We start from the raw sequence: 23,541 nt of genomic DNA on the forward strand, positions 1-23,541 counted from the left end.
TTGGCACCGTGTGTCCTGGGCCCACCACGCTCACCACACGTAGAGCTGAGTGAATGATTACCCTGGGGTACTGCAGACAGCAGATTAGTTCAGCCTCAAGCTGCTAGAAGGTCGCAGGGCCCGTCCCCTAGCTGCTCTCAAGCCTCATATATTCCTGCCAAAGTGATACACTTTACAGCTCCCTTCAGATGGCCCTGGCCAATCGCCATGGAGTCAGCTGGAAACTACTGCATAGAGAGGGGTTTCAACTTGAGTTTGCAGCCTATGTCCATTACAGGGTGTGAAAATATCCCAGGACCTAGCTTGAGAAACTTTTTTGGAGGGGGTGTAGAAGTGTCCCATAACATCTGGCCCTCCAAGGCCTCGTTGCCTCCTCTCATGTGGTGACAAATGTTCAGAAGTTGGTAGGCCTGCATATGGCCCGGGCTTCACAGCGTCACTCTGAGACTTTATCCTGCGACAGGCCAGTGTAGGTAGGCAGTGGACCCAACAGAGATCAGCAGAAGAGGAGAGAACAATGACGCCATCAATCAGAACTAGAGCAGAATGCCCCACACCTGTACCTACCGCTGCTGATTCATTTTCTTTATCTTTCAAAAGAGACCAAATGTGAGCTATGGTCACAAGGTATAGGTATGAATTCCGATTAATGCTCTTTAGTAAGCCGTCTGCCTGCCCATGAAATAAGTATATTGCAGGAAGGAGTCTGGATTATATATTGGTCATTTTGTTCCCATCGCACCCGAGACTTTTCTTTAAAAAAAAAAAACAAAAAAACTGTTTGCCTGTGATTTAATGTCTATTCCTTCATTAAACTTTGCTAGGTGGATGGTGGCAGGAAGGGGTGAGGGTGCAGGGTGGGCAGTGTGGGGTGGGCGGAGCGGGGGGCCCGGAGATGCAATAAAAAAACATAAACAACCTGCCACCTCCATGTTCCGCCACTCCAGCAGCTTCTCGTCTTCTTCGTCCCTCCCCAACCAATCTGACACTTCTGCTATTTCCCAGCATGAAAGAAGTGCTGCCCAGGGAGGGAGTGGGACACTACGCTTGAACGCCACCCGGCTGTGCAACACAGCCGTGTTCAGAGTTCTAAGTCCACATGTCAGTTTCACTAGCCTCAGACAGCTGGCCAAACTGACATGCACACTTAGAAGTGCACCACCACTTCTCTGCCACTTGTTGATGGGGAGGAGCCTGGCCCCACCCTGCCATACAAAAGCGGACAAATAAAGGGACAATAAAATACTTGTATTATCCCTTTATTTTTCTGCTTTCACAAGTGGGGTGACGCTTCTCCGCATAGTTGTGTGTGTATGCATGGAAGAGTGTGGGCCTGTCGTTCTGGTAGAATCAGTGATCCATACTGTAGCATCTCGAGGCAGGTGCAAAAACTAATCTTGGACCATTTCTGGCTTCATGGGCTCCCCCTTTCCCATTGGTGGCTATTCTTGGCATATTGTGGGCTTTTTTCAGGGAACCTGCTTCTAGAAATACATACCTTTGACATCGTTTTTCAAAGTTTTATTGGGGGTGGTAAAACATAAAAAAAAAAAACCTTGGGGTCAGGATTCCTTGACACATAACAAAGGTATTGGACTATATCATAAGTGCCCCATCGAAGTTTTCCTTCAGCGAGTTCAGGGGCACGTTGTTATCTAAAATGTACTGTGTGGGCTCATTTTTCTAGGGAAGAACACTTCCAGCCACCGTTTTTCACTGGTACCCTTTACATCACCCCAATTCTCACACTCCGAAGCCATGACTAACCATGGCACTCCCCGAGGAGTATTTGCCCCCTCTGTCACAAAAACCTCCCCCCTCCACTTTGGAGTGCGGTACATACCCATAAGGAGCTGTAGGTGGTCGCTCATGAACGCTGAGGATGTATCAACCGCATGAGGTACTGGAGAGGACAGGTACTGAGAAGGGCAAGAGAATCATTTGAGATCATGTAGGAGGATGCAGGAGGGATGTTGCACGACCGTATGTGAGTGAGGGAAGAGTTCTAATTGGGCCCAATGGCCAAAGGTGCTGGGAGCATGGCTTCTTTGGCAATTGGGCCATAAAACGGCTCATTGTTGATGGCTTATGGTTTAGGCTCCTTCTAAATTCAAGGAGTCAGGGTGTAACCCAGATGGGCGAAGGGATGCTCGATGCATGTAGTGAGGATGCTTTACTGCGGTTTTTGGACTTGAGAATTCCTGGCTAGGTTAGAATATTCTTTATTCCTCCACCCTCACCTATAAGGTTTGTCTGGGATGCGATTTCGGAGATTTGCTGCTCTTTAGTTTCCTGTGGTGATGTACACTGCCGACACTAGAATGATCCATATTTGTTACCACTTTATATTTGTTGCTAGGAACCTCAATAGTTCATGTGTACACATTTCGTACACCCCACAGACTTACTGCTAGGTCTGTAAGCCTTTTGCATCTCGTACTTTTTGTTATTGTTATGTTGCAAACGTGGAAATTCGAAAGCACGCATGATGGACTGCTGTTGTGCTCCTTCGATCCAGGACACAGACAACAACTTCGTAAGTGGTATTTTCCTTTTATTAGCAAGCCGTAAGCAAGAACAAGTCATTCCTTCTCTGCCCTTCTCAACCGTCTCCCTTCCCGTTACCACCGCGTTCCACCTCCCTCTCGTGGTGTTCCCATGACTCCCGTATATTCCACCCTCTCGTGCATTCCAACCCACGATACAGTACATCCCAACACAACACATCCCCCTTCCTTAATAAGACTTGGTTCACTAAGATTTGACTAAGACTTACATTCCAACACACCCCCCTTCCTTAATACAATAAAAGAGAGAAAAAATAATAATAATACATAGAACAAAAGAACCCCAAAAGGGAAATACAAATGAAGAACTATTGAATAGTGAAATTCTTAATCTAAAACAAAGTCTTTTAGCCACAGGGGTAAATTTCTTCTTCTCTTATCAGTGTCCAAAATCTGGTTGTGTTCCAACTCTTGTGAAACCAATTGTGACTCTTGTTTACTCTGAATTTGATCCCTTGCTTCACCAATTCCTTCCATATCATCGCCACCGTTCGTTTCGCTGGTTGAATCGTTATACGAACTTCCAAACGTACCACAATTACTGTCTCTCAAATTTGGTGTGCCTGGGTTATAAGTCTCACCATCATCCACTCCAAAAGGGTCATTCATCTTATTTTCTAGATTCTCCACATCCTCACCTTCATGCACTACTGAACATAATGCAATTCGTTTCAAATTCCACACTTTTCCATTTTGTAACTTCACAGCATTGTGTAAAACCTCCTTTACTTGTTCCGGTCCAAAATATTGGCTCTCACCTTTGACTACTTTGAAAGGTTTTTTAATTCTTACCCAATCTCTAACCTTGACCTGGGTTTTTTTCGCACCATGAGCCTTATCAAAATATGATTTGCTTCTATCCTGCGTTTTTTCCATCCTCTTACGTACATCATTCACAGACCAAAAATCCATACCACATTTGTATAACCATGCTGGATTAAACTTGCACCTAGGCTTTCTACCCCTCATGGCAACAAATGGACTAATGCCAGTAACTTCGTTTTCTGTTACCCTATATGCCCAAACACCTTTCCAAACAGCCGTATGCCAATCGTAGTGTTTTCTCATAGCTGCTTGAATGACTCCCTTTAACACTCTGTTAAACCTCTCAACACAACCATTACCACTAGGGTTGTACAATGAAGTGGTTTTGTGTGAAACTCCAACTCTATCGAAATAAACCTTAGCCATGTTTGATACAAATTGTACCCCATTGTCACTTAAGAGTAAAGCCGGAATGCCTTCCGAACAAAATGTTTGGTCCAAACATTCCAACACAGATGCAGTATCCGCCTTTTTAACTACTTTAACCACAGGCCATTTTGAAAAAAGGTCCATGATGACCACCAAATACTCCTGCTGTTCTCCAATAGGCTCCATTAAGTCTATGGCCACACATTCCCAAGGTACCACTGGAACTAATTTCTGATCCATAGGTGGTCTCAAAGTGTGTAAAGTTTTGTCAGCAGATGCACACACATGGCAATTACGCACAAATCTCTCCACTGCGGTATCAATACCTGGCCACCAAAAATATTCTTTAACAATTGTTTTAGTACGTACTATCCCAAAATGACCCTCATGGCATAATTCTATGATGCTTGCACGTAAGTTCTTAGGAGGAACAAACCTATTGCCCCTCAAAATTAAATCATTCTCTATAGATAGTTCCGCTCTGAGTTCCCAAAAATGTTTACTCCCTTCGGACAATAAATCTTTTTTGGGCCATCCTACCCGCAAAAATGTTAGCACACTTTGCAATTCCTCATCCTTTTTTTGTTCCACTTCCCACCTGTCCTTACTTAAAGCAGGTAAGCCGGAATCAAAAATAAATGCAATTTTACACTGATCCCAAGGGTCCTCCACACATTCTTCTAAAGGACATGGCATCCTGGAGAAACAGTCAGCCAACACATTCTTCTTCCCTGGTACGTACACCATCTTGTAAATGTACTCACTCATTCTCATAGAAATCCTCGCAATTCTCGGCGATGCTACAACGCTACCCTCTGAAGACAAAAGTTTCATTAGTGGTTTATGATCACATTGGATGATGACACTCCTACCCCACACAAATGAACGAAAATGCTCCAAACCCCACGCACAAGCAAGCGCCTCTCTTTCAATAATGGGATATTTTTCCTCAGCTGATGTTAAAGATCTAGATGCAAACAGGATAATGTTCTCCTTACCACAATCTTCCTTTTGTGACAACACTGCACCCAGACCTTTATCGCTCGCCTGACTGTTTTAGAATTCCTCACTGAAGTATTTAGTAGAGAGGGTAATCCTAAGTCTATTTTGACTGATAATGGAGTTCAATTCACATCCAAACTTATGTGTGAGTTCTTGAGGAAAAGAGGGATTTTACACAAAAAGAGTGCATTATATCATCCAGAAACCAATGGCATGGTAGAACGCTTCAACAGAACATTAAAAGAGACTATCCAGTTAGCTAATCATTTAAATTGTGATTGGGAGTATATGGTGAAGAAGAAGGTTGAGGAATATAGGTTCACCCCTCACACTAGCACTGGTCAATCTCCGTTCATCATGTTCAGGAAACGTATACCTCACACTGTGATAAATCCACCGTGGGTTAAAAATTATTCCAAGGAACATCTCAAGAACAAGTCATTCCTTCTCTGCCCTTCTCAACCGTCTCCCTTCACGTTACCACCGCGTTCCACCTCCCTCTCGTGGTGTTCCCATGACTCCCGTACATTCCACCCTCTCGTGCATTCCAACCCACGATACAGTACATCCCAACACAACACATCCCCCTTCCTTAATAAGACTTGGTTCACTAAGATTTGACTAAGACTTACATTCCAACACACCCCCCTTCCTTAATACAATAAAAGAGAGAAAAAAAAAATAATAATACATAGAACAAAAGAACCCCAAAAAGGAAATACAAATGAAGAACTATTGAATAGTGAAATCCTTAATCTAAAACAAAGTCTTTTAGCCACAGGGGTAAATTTCTTCTTCTCTTATCAGTGTCCAAAATCTGGTTGTGTTCCAACTCTTGTGAAACCAATTGTGACTCTTGTTTACTCTGAATTTGATCCCTTGCTTCACCAATTCCTTCCATATCATCGCCACCGTTCGTTTCGCTGGTTGAATCGTTATACGAACTTCCAAACGTACCACAATTACTGTCTCTCAAATTTGGTGTGCCTGGGTTATAAGTCTCACCATCATCCACTCCAAAAGGGTCATTCATCTTATTTTCTAGATTCTACACATCCTCACCTTCATGCACTACTGAACATAATGCAATTTGTTTCAAATTCCACACTTTTCCATTTTGTAACTTCACAGCATTGTGTAAAACCTCCTTTACTTGTTCCGGTCCAAAATATTGGCTCTCACCTTTGACTACTTTGAAAGGTTTTTTAATTCTTACCCAATCTCCAACCTTGACCTGGTTTTTTTTCGCACCATGAGCCTTATCAAAATATGATTTGCTTCTATCCTGCGTTTTTTCCATCCTCCTACGTACATCATTCACAGACCAAAAATCCATACCACATTTGTATAACCATGCTGGATTAAACTTGCACCTAGGCTTTCTACCCCTCATGGCAACAAATGGACTAATGCCAGTAACTTTGTTTTCTGTTACCCTATATGCCCAAACCGCTTTCCAAACAGCCGTATGCCAATCGTAGTGTTTTCTCATAGCTGCTTGAATGACTCCCTTTAACACTCTGTTAAACCTCTCAACACAACCATTACCACTAGGGTTGTACAATGAAGTGGTTTTGTGTGAAACTCCAACTCTATCGAAATAAACCTTAGCCATGTTTGATACAAATTGTACCCCATTGTCACTTAAGAGTAAAGCCGGAATGCCTTCCGAACAAAATGTTTGGTCCAAACATTCCAACACAGATGCAGTATCCGCCTTTTTAACTACTTTAACCACAGGCCATTTTGAAAAAAGGTCCATGATGACCACCAAATACTCCTGCTGTTCTCCAATAGGCCCCATTAAGTCTATGGCCACACATTCCCAAGGTACCACTGGAACTAATTTCTGATCCATAGGTGGTCTCAAAAAGTGTAAAGTTTTGTCAGCAGATGCACACACATGGCAATTACGCACAAATCTCTCCACTGCGGTATCAATACCTGGCCACCAAAAATATTCTTTAACAATTGTTTTAGTACGTACTATCCCAAAATGACCCTCATGGCATAATTCTATGATGCTTGCACGTAAGTTCTTAGGAGGAACAAACCTATTGCCCCTCAAAATTAAATCATTCTCTATAGATACTTCCGCTCTGAGTTCCCAAAAATGTTTACTCCCTTCGGACAATAAATCTTTTTTGGGCCACCCTACCCGCAAAAATGTTAGCACACTTTGCAATTCCTCATCCTTTTTTTGTTCCACTTCCCACCTGTCCTTACTTAAAGCAGGTAAGCCGGAATCAAAAATAAATGCAATTTTACACTGATCCCAAGGGTCCTCCACACATTCTTCTAAAGGACATGGCATCCTAGAGAAACAGTCAGCCAACACATTCTTCTTCCCTGGTACGTACACCATCTTGTAAATGTACTCACTCATTCTCATAGAAATCCTCGCAATTCTCGGCGATGCTACAACGCTACCCTCTGAAGACAAAAGTTTCATTAGTGGTTTATGATCACATTGGATGATGACACTCCTACCCCACACAAATGAACGAAAATGCTCCAAACCCCACGCACAAGCAAGCGCCTCTCTTTCAATAATGGGATATTTTTCCTCAGCTGATGTTAAAGATCTAGATGCAAACAGGATAATGTTCTCCTTACCACAATCTTCCTTTTGTGACAACACTGCACCCAGACCTTTATCGCTCGCATCTGTGGTCAAGTAGCACTGGAGTAGTGGATCAAAACCACTCAAATTAGGGACCTCGCACAAATATTCTTTGATGTTTTTGAATTCCACGTCACACTCTGAGTTCCAATCAAATCTTGCATTTTTTTTAAGCAGTTGTCTTATGTTAAATACTTTCTCTGCAAAATTTGGAATAAACTTTGCACAAAATTCTGCCATGCCCAAGAATGACCTAACGTCATCCTTACATGATGGCGGTGACATTTCCTTAATAGTGCTTACTAAAGATGGCTTAGGTTTAACTCCCTCGCCACTAATAACGTGCCCCAAATATGTCACACTTCTCTCTGCAAACTTGCACTTACTCATTTCAACAGTCAATCCATTGTTTTCCAAAATACGTAACACACGTTGCACTCTATCATCGTGACATTCTCTTCTGTTTCCAAACACAAGGATGTCGTCCTGAAAGAACATTACTCCTTTTTCCTTTCCAAATAGTTTGTGCATCAAACGCTGGAAAACAGCAGCGGCAGATGCCAAACCGAAAGGCATTCTTTTAAATTGAAAACACCCTATATGAGTGATAAAGGGTGTTAATTTCCTCGATTGTAGTGACAGAGGAATCTGATGGTACGCCGCTGATAAGTCAATACTAGAAAACCAAGTAGCGCCTTTAAGACTGGATACCATTTCAGTAATTTTTGGCAACGGAAATTGGTCTATGACAATGTTATTGTTGAGGTGACGCAAATCCACACAAAGACGGATCTTCCCATTACTGCGCCGTGCTACGACCACCGGTGAAACCCATTCCGAGCTCTCGATGGGCTCAATTACGTTCAATTGTACCAATTTCTCCAATTCGTTCGACACTTCTTCTCTTACCATTATAGGTACAGGTCGTAGTTTATGTACTTTAGGATGTGCATCATGTTTCAACACAATCTCATGCTCAAACCCGCATAGTTTCCCGAGTTGTTTGTTAAAGACTTTAGGAAACTTCTTTTCCAGTTCCTCTTCCATTGAATTTCCTAAATCTGCCAGAAGTACTTTATCCTCACTGTTGGGATCTAAAATCATATGTAATCTACCTTGGTCTTGCCAACCTAGGACTGAAGGTCCTTTTTTTGCTACATATAATTTGCCTCTGGCACTCGTTCCTTTGAATTGAAAAACTAACCATCTGTACCCAAGTACATTGATTTTTTCGCCCGTATAACTCTCTGGTTCAATGTCAGGAGGGAATAAATGTTTCCCTACTTTTGGTAAAAATTTATTTTCCCACATGTTCTCGTTAATTATGGTAAATGGCGAACCCGAATCAGCATGAATATTGATATCTATCCCTCCAATCTTCATTTCGCACATTGGTTTTTTTGACAAATAACTTCCATTAATGTTCAATACGAATTTGTTCTGTACATTCTTGATCATGTTAATACTTCCACATTCATCTTCTGTATCACTGTTGACATTGTTCTCATACACGCATTTGACGCTATTTCTTTTCTTTTGACATACTTTTCCAAAATGTCCAATTACACCACAGTTGTTGCACCTTTGTTTCGCAGCAGGACACGATTTTGAAAATGCCATGTGTTCTTTACTGCCACAACGATAACACCTTTTATCTCTGTGTTCTACCTTCTCCTTGTAGTTGAACGTTGGAGTTTTTTCTGATTCTCTCTCTTTGTAGTTAGATGTTGATTTGCGATTATTTATTTTGAAAACACTACAGTCCTCTTTATCTGAAGATTTCAATTCTGTCGCACACCTTCCTGAAATCTCAGCTTTACGAATAATCGCTAGAACATCTTCCAGTGGTGCATCGCCATTTATCCATAGGCGTTCTTGTATGGACTGATTACGAGCATGCATGACTAATTGATCTCTAATGAGATCATCATGTAAAATGCCAAATTTACAATCAATGGCTAACTTCTTTAATTCCGCTACATAATCATCTACCTCTTCTTCTTTATGCTGTTTGCGTTGAAAAAATTTGAAACGTGTGATGCCAATGCATACTTTTGGTGCGAAATACTTGTCAAGATCCATTAATGCTGCATCAAAAATGTTTCCATCTCCCATAGGTACATTTTTCTGCATTCTACTATGTTTTTAATCCTACTGGACCAAGCGAATGTAACAGGATTCTTTTTTTCTGTTCTGGAGACATTTTTTTTTTCTTCGTCTATAGCCTCAATGTAATTAGTAAAGTAATCCTTCCATTCTGTCCATTTGATTGAGGGTTCAGTACCTGAAACCCAAAATGCATGTGGTGGGCTTATGCTAAAATTCTGTTGTGCCATTAGGAATGACCTGTTCTTTACTGTTCTGTTCTTTAATAACTTGTTCGACTCAGCACACTAGTAAGGGAACCTCTTGGAAACAAAGTAGCTCAATTCATTGCGATGTCATGTAAAGAGAAGAAAAAAAAATAAAAAATTGCTTGGCAACGTCCTGAACAGTTTATGTAGTTGCCTAGACAACGTCCGTCAACACACAGTGCGTCATGCCACATTAACGTTGAGCTCGTAGCAACGCACGCGCCAGCAAGGGCGTGCGTATATGAAACTTGTCTCGAGCACCCAACGGACGTCGCGCGTGCCGCTTATTATGTCAAACTTTGTACTGTAGCACTGCTACTCCACCCTCACAAGCCCGACTCACTGCAATGATTAGCCCGTTTCCACGAAGATCCTCGGCGTTCGTCAGCAGATTGGAAACGCTGGATTACGCTGGAATTCGATCCCATTCTCGTCGCCACTTTCTTTGTTGTGCTCCTTCGATCCAGGACACAGACAACAACTTCGTAAGTGGTATTTTCCTTTTATTAGCAAGCCGTAAGCAAGAACAAGTCATTCCTTCTCTGCCCTTCTCAACCGTCTCCCTTCCCGTTACCACCGCGTTCCACCTCCCTCTCGTGGTGTTCCCATGACTCCCGTACATTCCACCCTCTCGTGCATTCCAACCCACGATACAGTACATCCCAACACAACAACTGCCCAACGCCCCCCCCCCCCGCATAAGCGCACCAATGGAAATGCGGCAACCTCTGAACACATAGGGTCCGATTACGAGTGTCTCACTCAATAAAAATCTCGCACGTGTTGAAAATTTATCAGATGTAACCATTATCGCATACTAAGAGTTTGTGCGGAATAACATACCGATTGTTGTGCTGTCTGCACCAAAACCTGTATGGTAAAGTAAATCCGTACACTTTCCCTGCCAAAAATTTACGAAGGGTGAACTCTTGCTTGCACCCAGTAATCCCAGTAAACACCACACAAATAGGGATTTCCATCCCTGCGCAAACGGAGAAGGGTAGGAAAACTCGAAACCACTGATAGTCAGGGTCTTAATGGGCAGGGTATAACAAGATGGCTGCTACCATGCCATCACTGACAATAAGCAGCATGTTACTAAAGTTATTGTTACTAAATTGCCTAAAAGCATTGGTAAGGTAGTTTGATAAAACTTAAAATTAACAAGTCTGTTTAAAAACATCTCTGATACTTGGTGGGTGTCATTTCATCTTTTGAAATGAAGATGTGGCGTGTGAGAGAGAGGAAAGTGTACTCGTGCTTCTAGGACCTGCTGGCACTCACAACTGCGTCCTCGGCTTCTCTTCACACAAGACAGCCGGCCTGACATTACTTAACGTAGTTAACGGCCCACTGGAGCGGCGACCCTGGAGGTACGCATGCAGCCCAAGCACCGAGCACAGAGTTGTCTGGGAGAGCCGTGCTCGTCACTGGCAGCTCTCACGAGAGGTGTTGATGGACACGTCGCCCTCAAGGACACATGATTGGTCTCGCCTGCGCTCTTTTCCCCGTGGTGGGCTCTTCTCATTAGCTTCAAGGTATCCTTGCCTTCCTCCTCTTCCGCAGTGCCGTCGGGCTGGCGAACACTTTCTGAGCAGCAAACCGTTCACTCCCGTGTTATCCCCGGGCCTCCGGGACATAATTCCATCTTCCTGCAGGAACGGTTGCAGTTCATAAACGCCTCTTCAGCATGGATTTTGAGGGGGAGGGCAGGAATTTAATATTGGCCATTAAGCCCAAGATTCTTTATATCGCTCCTCTTTTAAACCTTCGTGGGTTTAACCTATGGTACCTCACTCATACTGTAATTATACTGATTACCTACTGTACTTTTCACTTCCAAGAATTTCATAGACAGGCACAGTCCTATCAGGGTGGTGTGGTGTGATGTGAAAATGTGTATTTAAATTTTAATTTGCTTGCAACGTGCTTATCTTGAGGAGGCAACTGGAAATGTGAGCGGCGCTTCTGACCAATTTTCTTTCGTATTATGCTGATGTGATGACTGCACTTGCTGAAGCTAACGCACATATCTGAGATCAGCGAAATTTACTTTCCTTCTCATCTTTGGTGGATAGTATAATTATAAGTTTGAATGTGCTATTCATCTTTAATTAGGAATAATATTAATCAAAACAATTCGATCTTGTTCCACAAAAAGTACTTAACTTGAAGTAAAACGTTAGGGTATCTGGAAAAATAGAAAGCTCTCGGGACAATAAACTGCATTCACATTTGTTGTGGGGTGTACATAAAAAGGGAAACAAGAATGTAATCAGAATTGTATCCCACAGCAGCTTCTCCATCCCTCCAAGAGGATGCACTGCACTTCATCCAACTGCTACATCTGTCACCTTGGTGACAGTTTCTTTAAGTAGACAGACATTTAAGCATTCTACATGACTGCAGAAGGAGGAGTCTGAATATTAGATTGCATTTTATTCATGTCCTGGCTTCTTCTGAAGAGCAGTCTTAGCTGAAAACTCTGTTCCCTTCTACCTTATGTCAACAACTGGAGATTGAGAAGGTTTGCTGATGGCCCTTCAAGGTTCCCCAAGGAAAAGCGTAGTCCTACACGTAGCAATGGTGACACCCAGTGCTTAATTTGAAAAGAAAAAAAAAAAGTGCCAGGGCTCTCTCCTGCCAGTGACTGTAACAATATAACTTATAGCAAACTATTCCAGGCCCCCAATAACTGTAAGAATGGCTTTAGCAGCAGGTAATTGCAATTTTTAATGTATATTTAATTAATAATTAACTGTTGTTATCATCAATAAGTTAGACAGACAGCTCCACCTTGTGGCAGACTATAACAAGTGCCTGTGTTGATAAATAAGAGCTGTGCCAATCACCGGAAACCAGTGGGTCAAATTAAGCAGTGGTAACGTCCTACACAGCATATTATATGTAAGGCGACAGGTGCCTCCTTTAGGGAGGGGGAAAACTCACAAAAGGTAGGCAACTTCATTTGGCAATTTGGGAATCTTGATTGAATATACAAATAATGTTGATAAAATTGACAAGGCACCAAATTCCTCCTGTCATCAGGAAACAGAAGAGAGAAAAGCAGACCCAAAGCTGAAAATGCAGAAAGAAAGATTTAAACTGTATGAAGGAAAATCTCAGGACAACAAACAATAGCAGTGTGTGATAAGTGTGTCAAAAAATAATGGAGCAAATGAGTTGAGACGTCTTGCAATTTCAAGTGCTGCCTTATAATTGCTTGAAACTGTCACTGACATCACAGGAAGCAGCATTGCAACATCTTGATTTGGGACACTGTGATAAACTTACACAGGCCTGATCATTTTCTTAAACACAACAGTTTAAAAGGATGAGTTCCACCCGTATTTGAGAATTTATGGTGTTCATGATACCTCGAAGAAGTCGAAGGTTGACATCCAGGACATCATGCAGCGTTCTGGAGCCTCACTGCTGCCATTCGTGGTCTGCGCTACCCACAGCCTATGAGAAACCACTTTGGGTCATCATGAGCATGGCGGCACTGTTGCCACTAGGTAGCGTTGCACCAGCAATGCACTGATGTGAGGCACCTAAGGAATGTCTTCTTCTGAGATCAGGCAGACTTAGGTGAGTTCTTGGAACTGTCCTCAGTCTGAAGGTAACAGTGGCCTGTCTAGGGCTGATAAATATTAGATTATCTTAGTGCACCACATATTTAGGTAGTGTGGCTCTGTCCTAACAAAACAAAATCCCCATCATCGATTCTTCCCTTTTTGGAGAAATTATTTGTAGGATTTTATGCCTTATATGCAGAAACATATTTCATTGAGCAGGAGTTCCTAGTTGGTTGGAGCCAGGGTTTAGACATGAGTATAACATTGAGACTGTCATTTAGATCTCCGACCATTGACTCACTACTAGTGATCGAAGCTCCATGGCCCCGTTTAGACAGGTGCACTGTGAAACTTTTATTAGAAGCCCACTCCAGCAGATCAGATTCTTGGGTGCTGTCTTGTGATTTGAGCTCTTTCTAACCGGAAATATAAAATTCACCCATTTTGTTGCCAAATACTTTAATCAGGAGGGAGCCTTACAATATGCCACCATCTTCCATTCACGTATTGTGTCCCTCGGATATCTGCTGGTCAGTCATTTTCTCACTTTTCATCTCTGAATATCTCATGCTTGTGACCATGTCATGCTACGTTTATGGAAATTTGATCTTGCCGGGGCTTCCCAAGTGCTCCACTCTACCGCTACAGTCATTAAAAATACATTGACAAGATTGATGTCAGGAGAGAGAACGTATTATGGTACCACCTATTGCTAGAAAAATGGCATTGGCTGCTTCTATGAGCTACTTTTTGTGCTCTTAGAAACTTTATAGGGCTATTAATAAAGCTAGGCCAACTTATTTTATGGCCTATTTCTGGCTGCATTTACTGGAAAAAATAGAATGTCATCTTGCTCTCCATTCACAGTTTTATGTTATCAAACAATAAAAAATAACAATTAGATGACCTATAATTTCAAATATGATACGTATTTATAAAGACTGTACCCAAGGTGATCGTCTCTAGAGCCTTCATACTAGATGTTATTACCAAAATTAAAGGTACTTAATTCAGCGCTCTTGAAATTATGAACGCCTGAGTCAGTGCCAGGTTTGACACCTTGTATTGGCATGACCGTGGGTGACACACCACATCATAAGCTACCGCCGTAGATCTCGGGCCTCAATATTCTTTTCCACAACGCACAGTATGCCATTCTCTTTCATTAAAAAAAAAAAACCTACACCCTTATTACGATTTAGGAAGGGTTTAAGACCTATTTTTAATGGTTCTGACCTTCGGTTGAGTGTTTTATCAATTGTTATTTCCAAGTAGAAACGTTGGCTCTTAATAAACGTGTTTATGCATTTGTGCTGTATAATAATGTTATTTTTACCTCTGATAGTATTGTACAGGGGTATGCAAATTATATTTTTTTTATTCAGTCAACATTTGGGTTTTGCAGGTTTGGGCCACCTTTGCTGACAAGAGAAGACAGGGCAATGTCCTGGGATCAGCTGCAGCAGTGCGTCCTGAACAAAATGCGGTACCTGATGAGGAGTGAGGCTCAAGTGCAGGTAGGTTAGTGTGGCTGTAGGTGAAAAGGGTTGACCATCGGTCAGAGGTTTGCGCCGCACTATTTTGCACTTCACTGTGCCCCCGTTAGAAACATCAGCATTGTTGATTGGTCGTTTATGAGGCAAGAAGAGCTGGAGTCACAATCCCAAACAAAGGAGACTAGTTGTTCCGCTTAGTGATCCTTAACAAGTGGATTTGGATTCTCTGTGGACGGGAAAACGGATGATTGTAAGGCAATAAGAATATGTCCAAAAACTGGTGGTGATATGACATTTTGGTAGTGATAGTGGGCAGTCTGCTGTATGTCATTCCAATTCAGAAAATGCCAGATTTCTTACACAGACGCAAGGCGTCAGTGTGTGCTTAAAATATGGCCATAGGGAGTGGCGGCCAAAAGCACCTTTCAGAGTGTCAGGCATTGTTTTTTCTTAGATTACCTTTCAATTCTGCAAAGAGAATCCTTTCTTCAAGCTGAACTAAATTTCATTGTGTGACACTATTTCCAAAGTAGTGCCTATCAGGGCAACTGAATGCGAGTGGGACTATCCCTCATAAGAAAGGATAGATTTCCACCAAGTGGACAGTCTAAAATGGAGTACAACCGCCTTTCATTGAGTGATCCTGCAATCCAGTGAGTGAGACTTTCTTCTCTCTTGATGACTTCCTTCAGTAGAAAGTGACTGCCTTCTATTGAAAGTTGTTTCTGTTCCTATGGTTTGACTGCCTTTCATTTAATGTGACTACCTTCTTTAATGTGTGGCAGGCCTTTGTATGATGATAATGCATGTTAGATGCACAACGGTCCTGACTGCATGTTAACCTGATTGCACATAATACTAAGGAATTACTGTAACAGGCATGGAGCCTAGAGAAGTGGACTAATCATTTGAATGGTAACGCTAACAATGTTTGCTTGATAGCCATACTTTTATTTAGAAACGCCGTGTGTTTTTGACACAGTTCACACTAACAGGACAGCATAGGAACTTTCTGCCTCTCTGGTGCACATGTTTGACTGTGGCTGCAAGGGAAGTGTACCTTGTAGAGCTCCATCTTGAGAGGAAGAAGAGAGTAGTGGCACTAGTTTCCCTAGCTTGTGTATGCTTTTGTAAAGGAACATTGCACATTCATACAGCAAACCCGGAACTGACCACAAGAGGTCCATCCTCACTCCCTAAGACACCTTTAGTGATAAAGGTAGATATGATACTTGTGCAAGGGTGGGGTTAGAAATGTGGATGTGTTGCTAAGAGTATATGCTGAAGAGTTCATTCATGATTATTAACCTCATGACAACATAAGGTATGCAGGGAAACTAAAAATGTAGTGACTAGATTAGTGAAATAGGAATGTATGATGAAATATATTGAGGTTTACCTAACATTCACCCCGAATTTCATATTATCTGCTGAGTTATTTATAATAATTACGATGATTCTGATACACACGATTGATATACAAAAGCATGATAAATAATCATATAGTTGTAAAATATTATGTTTGATGACATGGGTGGCTGTAGATAAACTTGCTTTGCATACTCTTGCCATCTAGTATTGGGTCCGGAAGTGTACAAGTTGTTTTTCTTCAAAGAAGTCTTTTGACTCACGAGATAGAGTGACTCTCCTTCCTGGTGATAATGTGCATGGGCATCTACTCTTTTGTTAGATTGTTTTCTTTCTGCTGTCTGGTTCGGTCGTGTCTGTCTGTGGTCTGGGTTGAGACTGTTTCTTGGGCTCCTTTCGGTTCTCGCTTCACCCTTACCCTTGCCCGTATTGTTTTCAAACGCTTATCCCATCTTGCATGTGGAACTCTCAAGAAACTATTCCTCATCTAATCAACATGCTGTTTGCAGCAGCCTTTGGATCTCACCCTTCGGGCCTACATTTCCATCACCTCCGACTTCATCAGAGAATGCCTTGCTGATGGAACGGACGTCTTTTCAGTTCTGCCCGAACTGCAATGCAAAATATCCCGGACCAATCTCCATCAGGTCTGCAACCTGTTTGTTCCCTGGAACACATGGAGGAGGATTGTTAGGTCTGACTATCATTTCAGTCTAAGAATTCTCTCTGAAATCGCTGGGCCAGTCAAAAGGAAATGCAGTGGTGAAAGGTTGAAGAAGCTCCTGACATCTTTGGACAACACAGTATCAAGGAAGAGAACTCCCGGAGGCCTCTGCAGCAGAGGAAAAGGCATTCTCCATTCAGGGCTCTGACTCTGAGCTCAAAATCGACCTCAAGATGCAAGATGTTTTGCCTGGCCAATGTACTGTGAGTACAGAAGCCCCTGTTGCTCAACCCAAAAACATTCGGCTTTGACTGAACAAAAGGCTGCTGGGCCACCAATGCCAAGGTAGGCACTGAAAAATTGATTTGGACGCCCTGCCTTTGGGCTCAGCGCCAAAACTTTATATGAAACTATCAAAGCAGACTCCTTTGATGCTGACACGCCCTTCCATGTCAAGCCCACCGGCACCATCTTCAGTACCGACCACTTCAGCATCGAAATAAAAATCCATCTCAGCTCCGAAGCCTTCCAAACTGGCTCCAAGATCTGACCCTGGCATTCCAGTCGAACTGATCTTTCATAGGCTGCAAGAAAAACTTGATGCCGGCCAGAGGCAAATTCACATACAGCCTTAGATAGAAGGCATCCTCACTGTCACACACTCACCTGATTCCAACCTCGGGACCATGCTGGACCTCCAATCCCAGATGGGGCTGCACAGAGTAACAAGTAACAACTGTCTAGTTCCACAGACAGCCCCCAGTGGGGCTAGGGAGATGGGATGAAATAAGAAAAGATGAACCCACATCACTGCGGGAACTGCACGACTGCCTCGTACAATGCCTAGAAGAATGGGACTCTCTATACCTTGATATCCTCTATGCAGATGTGATACACTACAAAACGACAAAATAAAATGTTACCAACAGATTTGTTACTTAGAATCTAAAACAATAGTTTGTGCTTCTGGTACAGTTACAGGCATCATCATAAACATTGCATGAAAGAGAGAGCAGAAATCAATTCAAGAATGATGAACTTCCAGAACCCTGAAACATATTGGATTTCCAGTACTGTGCAAATAAAACTTAAGTCTCTAGAAACGTATTCCAAGGTACTTGATATTGTATTGTATTGTAATAGTATTTATATAGCGCTTACTACCCCTGACGAGGCGTAGAAGCGCTTTTCGGCGAGTAGCACGCTACTCCGGAACCCAAACAAGAATTAGTGATGGATTAGTATCGGGAAATATGAGAACAAATTTAGTATTATTAAGAGTTAATTTGATCCGTGGATATGAGAGTTTTTTAGTTAGATTGACAGGAGTAATGGAGGGGTGGAGGAGGAAAGAAATCCAGAAGTGTTAATTGGGAGTATATGCCTCATTTACTCATCCCAGGGGCTTGGGATGAGTAAAGGGGGATGGAGGAGGGAAGGTTCTATGGAAGGGTTAGAGGGATCATAGTAGCAGGGTGAGATAAATGAGGGCGAATTTAGTAGGGTTGTTTGGGAGGTCATGGTAGTAGAGTGAGGTTTTGTGAGTTAGATGTGGAAGCGGAGGGAAGAGCTTAGGCAGATTTATTTAGGAGACGAAAGTAGTAGAATGGATTTGGGATGAGTCAGAGTGGGGATGGAGGATAGATTGATTGAGACATGACATATGATGGTGGGTAGATAAGTGTGATAAGATGAGAGCAGGGATTCATAGATATCTAGTATATCAACCCACCCAGGAGCCATGCAATGACCCACGAACATGCCAAGCACAGAAATAGCATACATATGTATATATATACACACACACACACACACACACACACACGAATACACACACATATGCACACATATATGTACATACAATACGTAATTAGAACCATGGGTAAATATACTTAGTCAAACAGGTTTAAAGAGTGTGTGTGTAGTGATACATATTTTCTAAAGAACTATACATAACTAGAAATATACACATAATCAGAAAAAAATATTTATCAACATAGGCATATGCAGTCCATAGTTGTTTGAATATGGTGGTTATGAAGGAACGAGCTAACTCTTGAGTAGTTTTCTGAAGACAAGAAAGTTATCTGTGGCTCTTATAGTTGGGGGTAATGAATTCCATAGTTTGGCTGTTTGAACTGAGAAGTATGTACTACCTATAGTCTTTTTCTTGTATGGTTGTGTTCGAAGGCGGGGTGCCAATCTTGAGCGGAGGTTTCTTTGTTGGATGTATTTGGTTATTTTGTTTCTGATAAAAAGCGGTCCTGTTCCATGTATAGCTTTGTGGGTGATACAAAGCAGCTTGAAAGTGCATCTTCTGGTAATGGGTTACCAGTGTAGTGCTCTCAAGGCAGGGGAGATGTGGGCTTGCTGCTTTACATGTAATATTAGCCTGGCTGCGGAGTTCTGGATACGTTGTTGTTTTTTCATATTAGATAGAGATGATCCATGGTACAGGCCATTGGCATAATCCAGTGTGGATCGTACAAGCGAGATAGTAGCTTGCACCTTGTGTGGAAATTCGAGGTGGGGGAAGATGCGTCGAAGAGGCTTCAAGGTGATGAAGCTTGTTTGTGCTAATTTGTCCACTTGGGCATTCATAGTTAACTTGGAATCCATGGTGATTCCAAGGTTTTTAACTTCCTTGGATAATTGAGGAGGAGGTCCGAGATCGTCAGGCCAGACACATAGAGGGTCATAACTTTTCCAGTCACCCTATATGAGTATTTCTGGTATAACTCTCCAAGAACACAATGACAAACTTTCAGTTCATGTATGAAGAGTTCAGAGAGCTACAATAAAAGATTTCAGAGCGCTGAGCCCAAGGGGGAGGGTTCAATACTCCAACAAAGTTCAAAATCCAAAACGGGCTCATGCCTTCAGGTATTTAAGACTTGAAATATTGCAAGTCTATAGTTCAGTGCACACTAACGTGCGAGTTAATTACTTAGACTTAACAATACTGAAACTGGGATCCAAGGTGACAGAAAACTCTGTACAAAAAGCTGAAGAAGAGTCAAAATTGTAACTCAAGAAGTAAGACACTGGAAGCATTGCAGATACCAGAATCACAGTCATCAGGAGGGCCTGGAAGACTAGAGTCCTGGAACCTCTGGGTGAATCAGGAGACAATCACAGAGAAGAAATATGCTCAGGACTGGAACACAGGAAGAGTGCTTTTGCATGTTGGAAAGAGGTTCATAGCCAAACCCTGATGTAAATTCCACTGGGATATTTATACAAGAAGCCAATGGTGTCCCAGAAAGGCACGTGACCCACGAGAAGACGTCACATATTCCAATGAACCTTTGGGGGAAATTCAATTGTTACATAACAAGAGAAATGGATCTAACAGGTAGCAGGTGCAAACAGTAATTGGCATATAACTATTACAATGGAAGCCAAGTGCCTAATGGTACAACCCAGTGTTCCACGGAGGAAACATGACTCTTCTAACTAAATACATGATATCTGCAGGTGCAAACTGGATGAAACTTGCATAGCAACACAACAGGAAGGTCAAGGGTTCAGACTTCTCGGAGGGAGGAAACCATAGAGAGAGCACAGGCCTGAGAGGTGCCACTAGGAAAGCAAGCATGAAAGGGATTATTCTGATTATGGAGTTGCCATTACCAAAGGTTTGACATGAGCCTGTCGAGTAAAACCCACTGCACATAGGACACAAGATTGAGTCGTGACACTCACTAAACCTTTTGTACCTAAAACACCATCATCCAAACTGCAGCTTTCCTTTGGGGAAGCCATTGATCTGCTGGCACCACTGGAAAAGAGAAAGTCGGATAAACACACAAGTCCTTTACCACCACTTCCACCTTCCTCTCCTCCACCGCTACCACTTCCATCCCACCCTCCACCATCTTCACCACTTTTACACTCTCCACCTCACTCTCAGGGTGATCCTCTAGACATCACACCTGAAGGGTCGCTACACTCATTTATTGGTGGGCATATCACAGGGGATGACACAAAATACCAAAGCTCCACCTCCTGATCCTTGGATGGCATACAACTTTGACATCGATCCTGACCTATATCCTGCTAGCCTTAACACAACAAGTATGGTGGCAAAACTTTACAACATGGAGCCCGTACTAGGTCTGCATAATAAAAGTCCATCTTAGAGAATGACGCAATTGCTGTTCTCCAGAGATATGGGGAAGGGTTCTCCTTATGGAAGAGGAGGCTTCACACACATATGGTTGTCATATTTCATCATCGGCGTCCTCTCCCCACCCTGGTAGGACAGTGCCACCAGGGCAGACTCAACCTCCTGTTTGATCTAGAAAGAGGAAGTTCTTAGATGAAATCTACTGGCCAAAATGATTGATCCAGATTACTTAAAAATACCTTCAGGACTACCGGTATTTTTTTTTTTTACCTTTATTCGTGATGTCCAACGGGTATGATTAGAAAAAGAGTTGATGTTAGATTTTGAGAATGACTCAACCTGTCTCAGATAGCCAACTTGTTTCTCTTCTCATGAAGAGCCTAACCAAGTCGGGGGCATGCCTCCGGGCTAAGGATTCCTATCACAGCGGCGTCCTACAGCTGAAAGACAACTAATTAACGTGTAAAAGCATTTAAGTTCTACCTCAGTTATGGTGCAGTAGTAATGACTCTAAGGGTCGCTCGCTCATGGTCTGGGAAGGTGACGGCATCATTTGAAGTCACACAGTCACCAAAAGGTCCACCTTGTCGCTGCTCCTATTCAGACTTTTTCCTAGCCGGGAAGTAGATCTATTCATAACTCCTACTTGAGTGATGGTGCAGTAGTAATGACTCTACGTTTAGGGGTCGTTCGCTCATGGTCTGGGAAGGTGACAGTGTCATTTGAAGTCACACAGTCACCAAAAGGTCCTCTGTGCTGCTGCTCCTATTCAGACCTTTTCCCAGTCAGTGGAACACAAACAACCTGTTAAAAGGGCAGCCTTTCCTTCACACGGTTCCCCATATCATACTGTCAACGGATGCATCACAGACATGATGGGGTGCTCCCTTACAGAACCTCAGAGTCCAAGGTCTCTGGGATACTAAACAACAGGGTCTCCACATCAACTACCTGGAACTTCAAGCTGGTCACCCACCATTGAAAGCATTCACATCTCACCTGATTGGCAAAGTTGTCTTAGTCCAGGCAGACAATATGACAACCATGTACTATTTACAGAAACGGGGGGCACATTGGCTACAGTTATCACTCCTACCTCAGTCAATTTGGCGTTAGGCTCTCCATCACAATAGCCATCTGTTAGTGCAACACCTTCTGGGAACACACAACAATTTTGCCAACCTCCATAGCAGGATGCGCCAACAAGTCCATGAGTGGGAACTCCACCCACAAGTCCTACTCCTTTATTTTCAGAAGTGGGGGTTTCCAAAAATAGATCTTTTCATAATTGCAGACAATGCAAAATGCCCAGTCTTCATCTCCAGGTTCCCACGCCCCCTAACCAAGGGCAATGCTCTATGGATGAACTGGTCAGATATATTTGTCTACGCTTTTCCGCCTCTCCATCTTCTTCCATTTCTAGTTCGAAAGCTCAGGCAAACATCCCTTACACTAATACCAGTGGCTCCCACATGGGCTTACAGTGCTCCCAGAGCTACTAGATCTATCAGTAGTTCTTCACGAGAAGCTCCCCCCCAACCCAGACCTTCTCAAACTATGGAGAAATCAGGTACCCAAATACCAAGGAACTCAACCTAGCAATTTGGCTAGAATTCAGTTAAGTCAGTCTCCCACTTGAATATATAACCATTCGCAAGGAATAACACAAACCTATTACTAGAGCATGTTATGCAGCCAAATAGAAGAGATTTGTTTGTTACTGTCATAGTAAAAATATTAATCAATTTAATGCAACATTACTAAGGGCACACTAAACTCCGCTCCGCCGGCGGAGTTGGCAGAGTATTTGCAACTCCGCACTCTGCTTGGAGCATGGAGTTGGCAAAAACGTGCCATCCACCTCGTGGCAAAGTTTACTTTTGCCTGCTGCCCACTCCTCACCACTAAAACAGAGGTGATGTGAGACGGTGTGTTTTGTGCGTAAAAGCAGAATGTGGTAGGTGACAGCCTGCTGTAATGTGAGAAAAGTACTGAACTGTGAGTGGGGAGTGTAGAAAGTAAAACAGGAGCAGGCAACAGAAACTGACAGTGAGTTAGAGCTTCCAGGCATGCCTGTGAGGTGGCAGTTTGAGGACAGGAACAGAGCCAGATAGGTGATGTTTTCTGATTGGTGAAATGTGCCTCTTCAACGGTGAGGCTGGTTAATGTCTGTCAGTGAATTGAATACCCAGCTCCCAAACAATAGCATTGCGGAGGGATTCTCCCCATGCTGTTGGTTGGGAGCTGGTTATTCAATTTACTGACATCCATACACCTGCCTCGCCATTGAAGATGCAACTTTCACCAATCAGAAAGTTTGTCGTGTGTGTGGACAAATGGGAGCGGTGCTCCTTGTACAGTTGATTTCCTGGGCTGCATTGAAATCCAGGGTGAGGTTTGCATGACAGGCTGGGAGCAGATGGGTGAGTCCAAAAGAGCCTAGGACTGAAGGGATTGTGTCCGTTTTGCTCAGCTGGAGTCTCATCGTGGTGACGGAAGTTGAGCACTTTGACAGGGAGGGGCGGGGAGCCTGTGAGGGGGCAGTGAATTTGTCCTGAAAGCCATT

General features: G+C 42.8%; 1 protein-coding gene across 1 annotated transcript in view; it reads left to right on the forward strand.

Annotated features, from left to right (window-relative positions):
* USP43 (ubiquitin specific peptidase 43) overlaps positions 1-23,541 on the forward strand; it is a 750,310-nt gene that overhangs the window by 560,946 nt on the left and 165,823 nt on the right. The window contains exon 8 of the mRNA XM_069200325.1: positions 14,724-14,835. Within this exon, the coding sequence (XP_069056426.1) occupies positions 14,724-14,835 (112 nt within the window). The remainder of the gene's footprint in view (positions 1-14,723; positions 14,836-23,541) is intronic.

Source organism: Pleurodeles waltl, chromosome 7 (genome assembly GCF_031143425.1).
Source record: "Pleurodeles waltl isolate 20211129_DDA chromosome 7, aPleWal1.hap1.20221129, whole genome shotgun sequence".
In the NCBI taxonomy this organism is placed as follows: Eukaryota; Metazoa; Chordata; class Amphibia; order Caudata; family Salamandridae; genus Pleurodeles; species Pleurodeles waltl.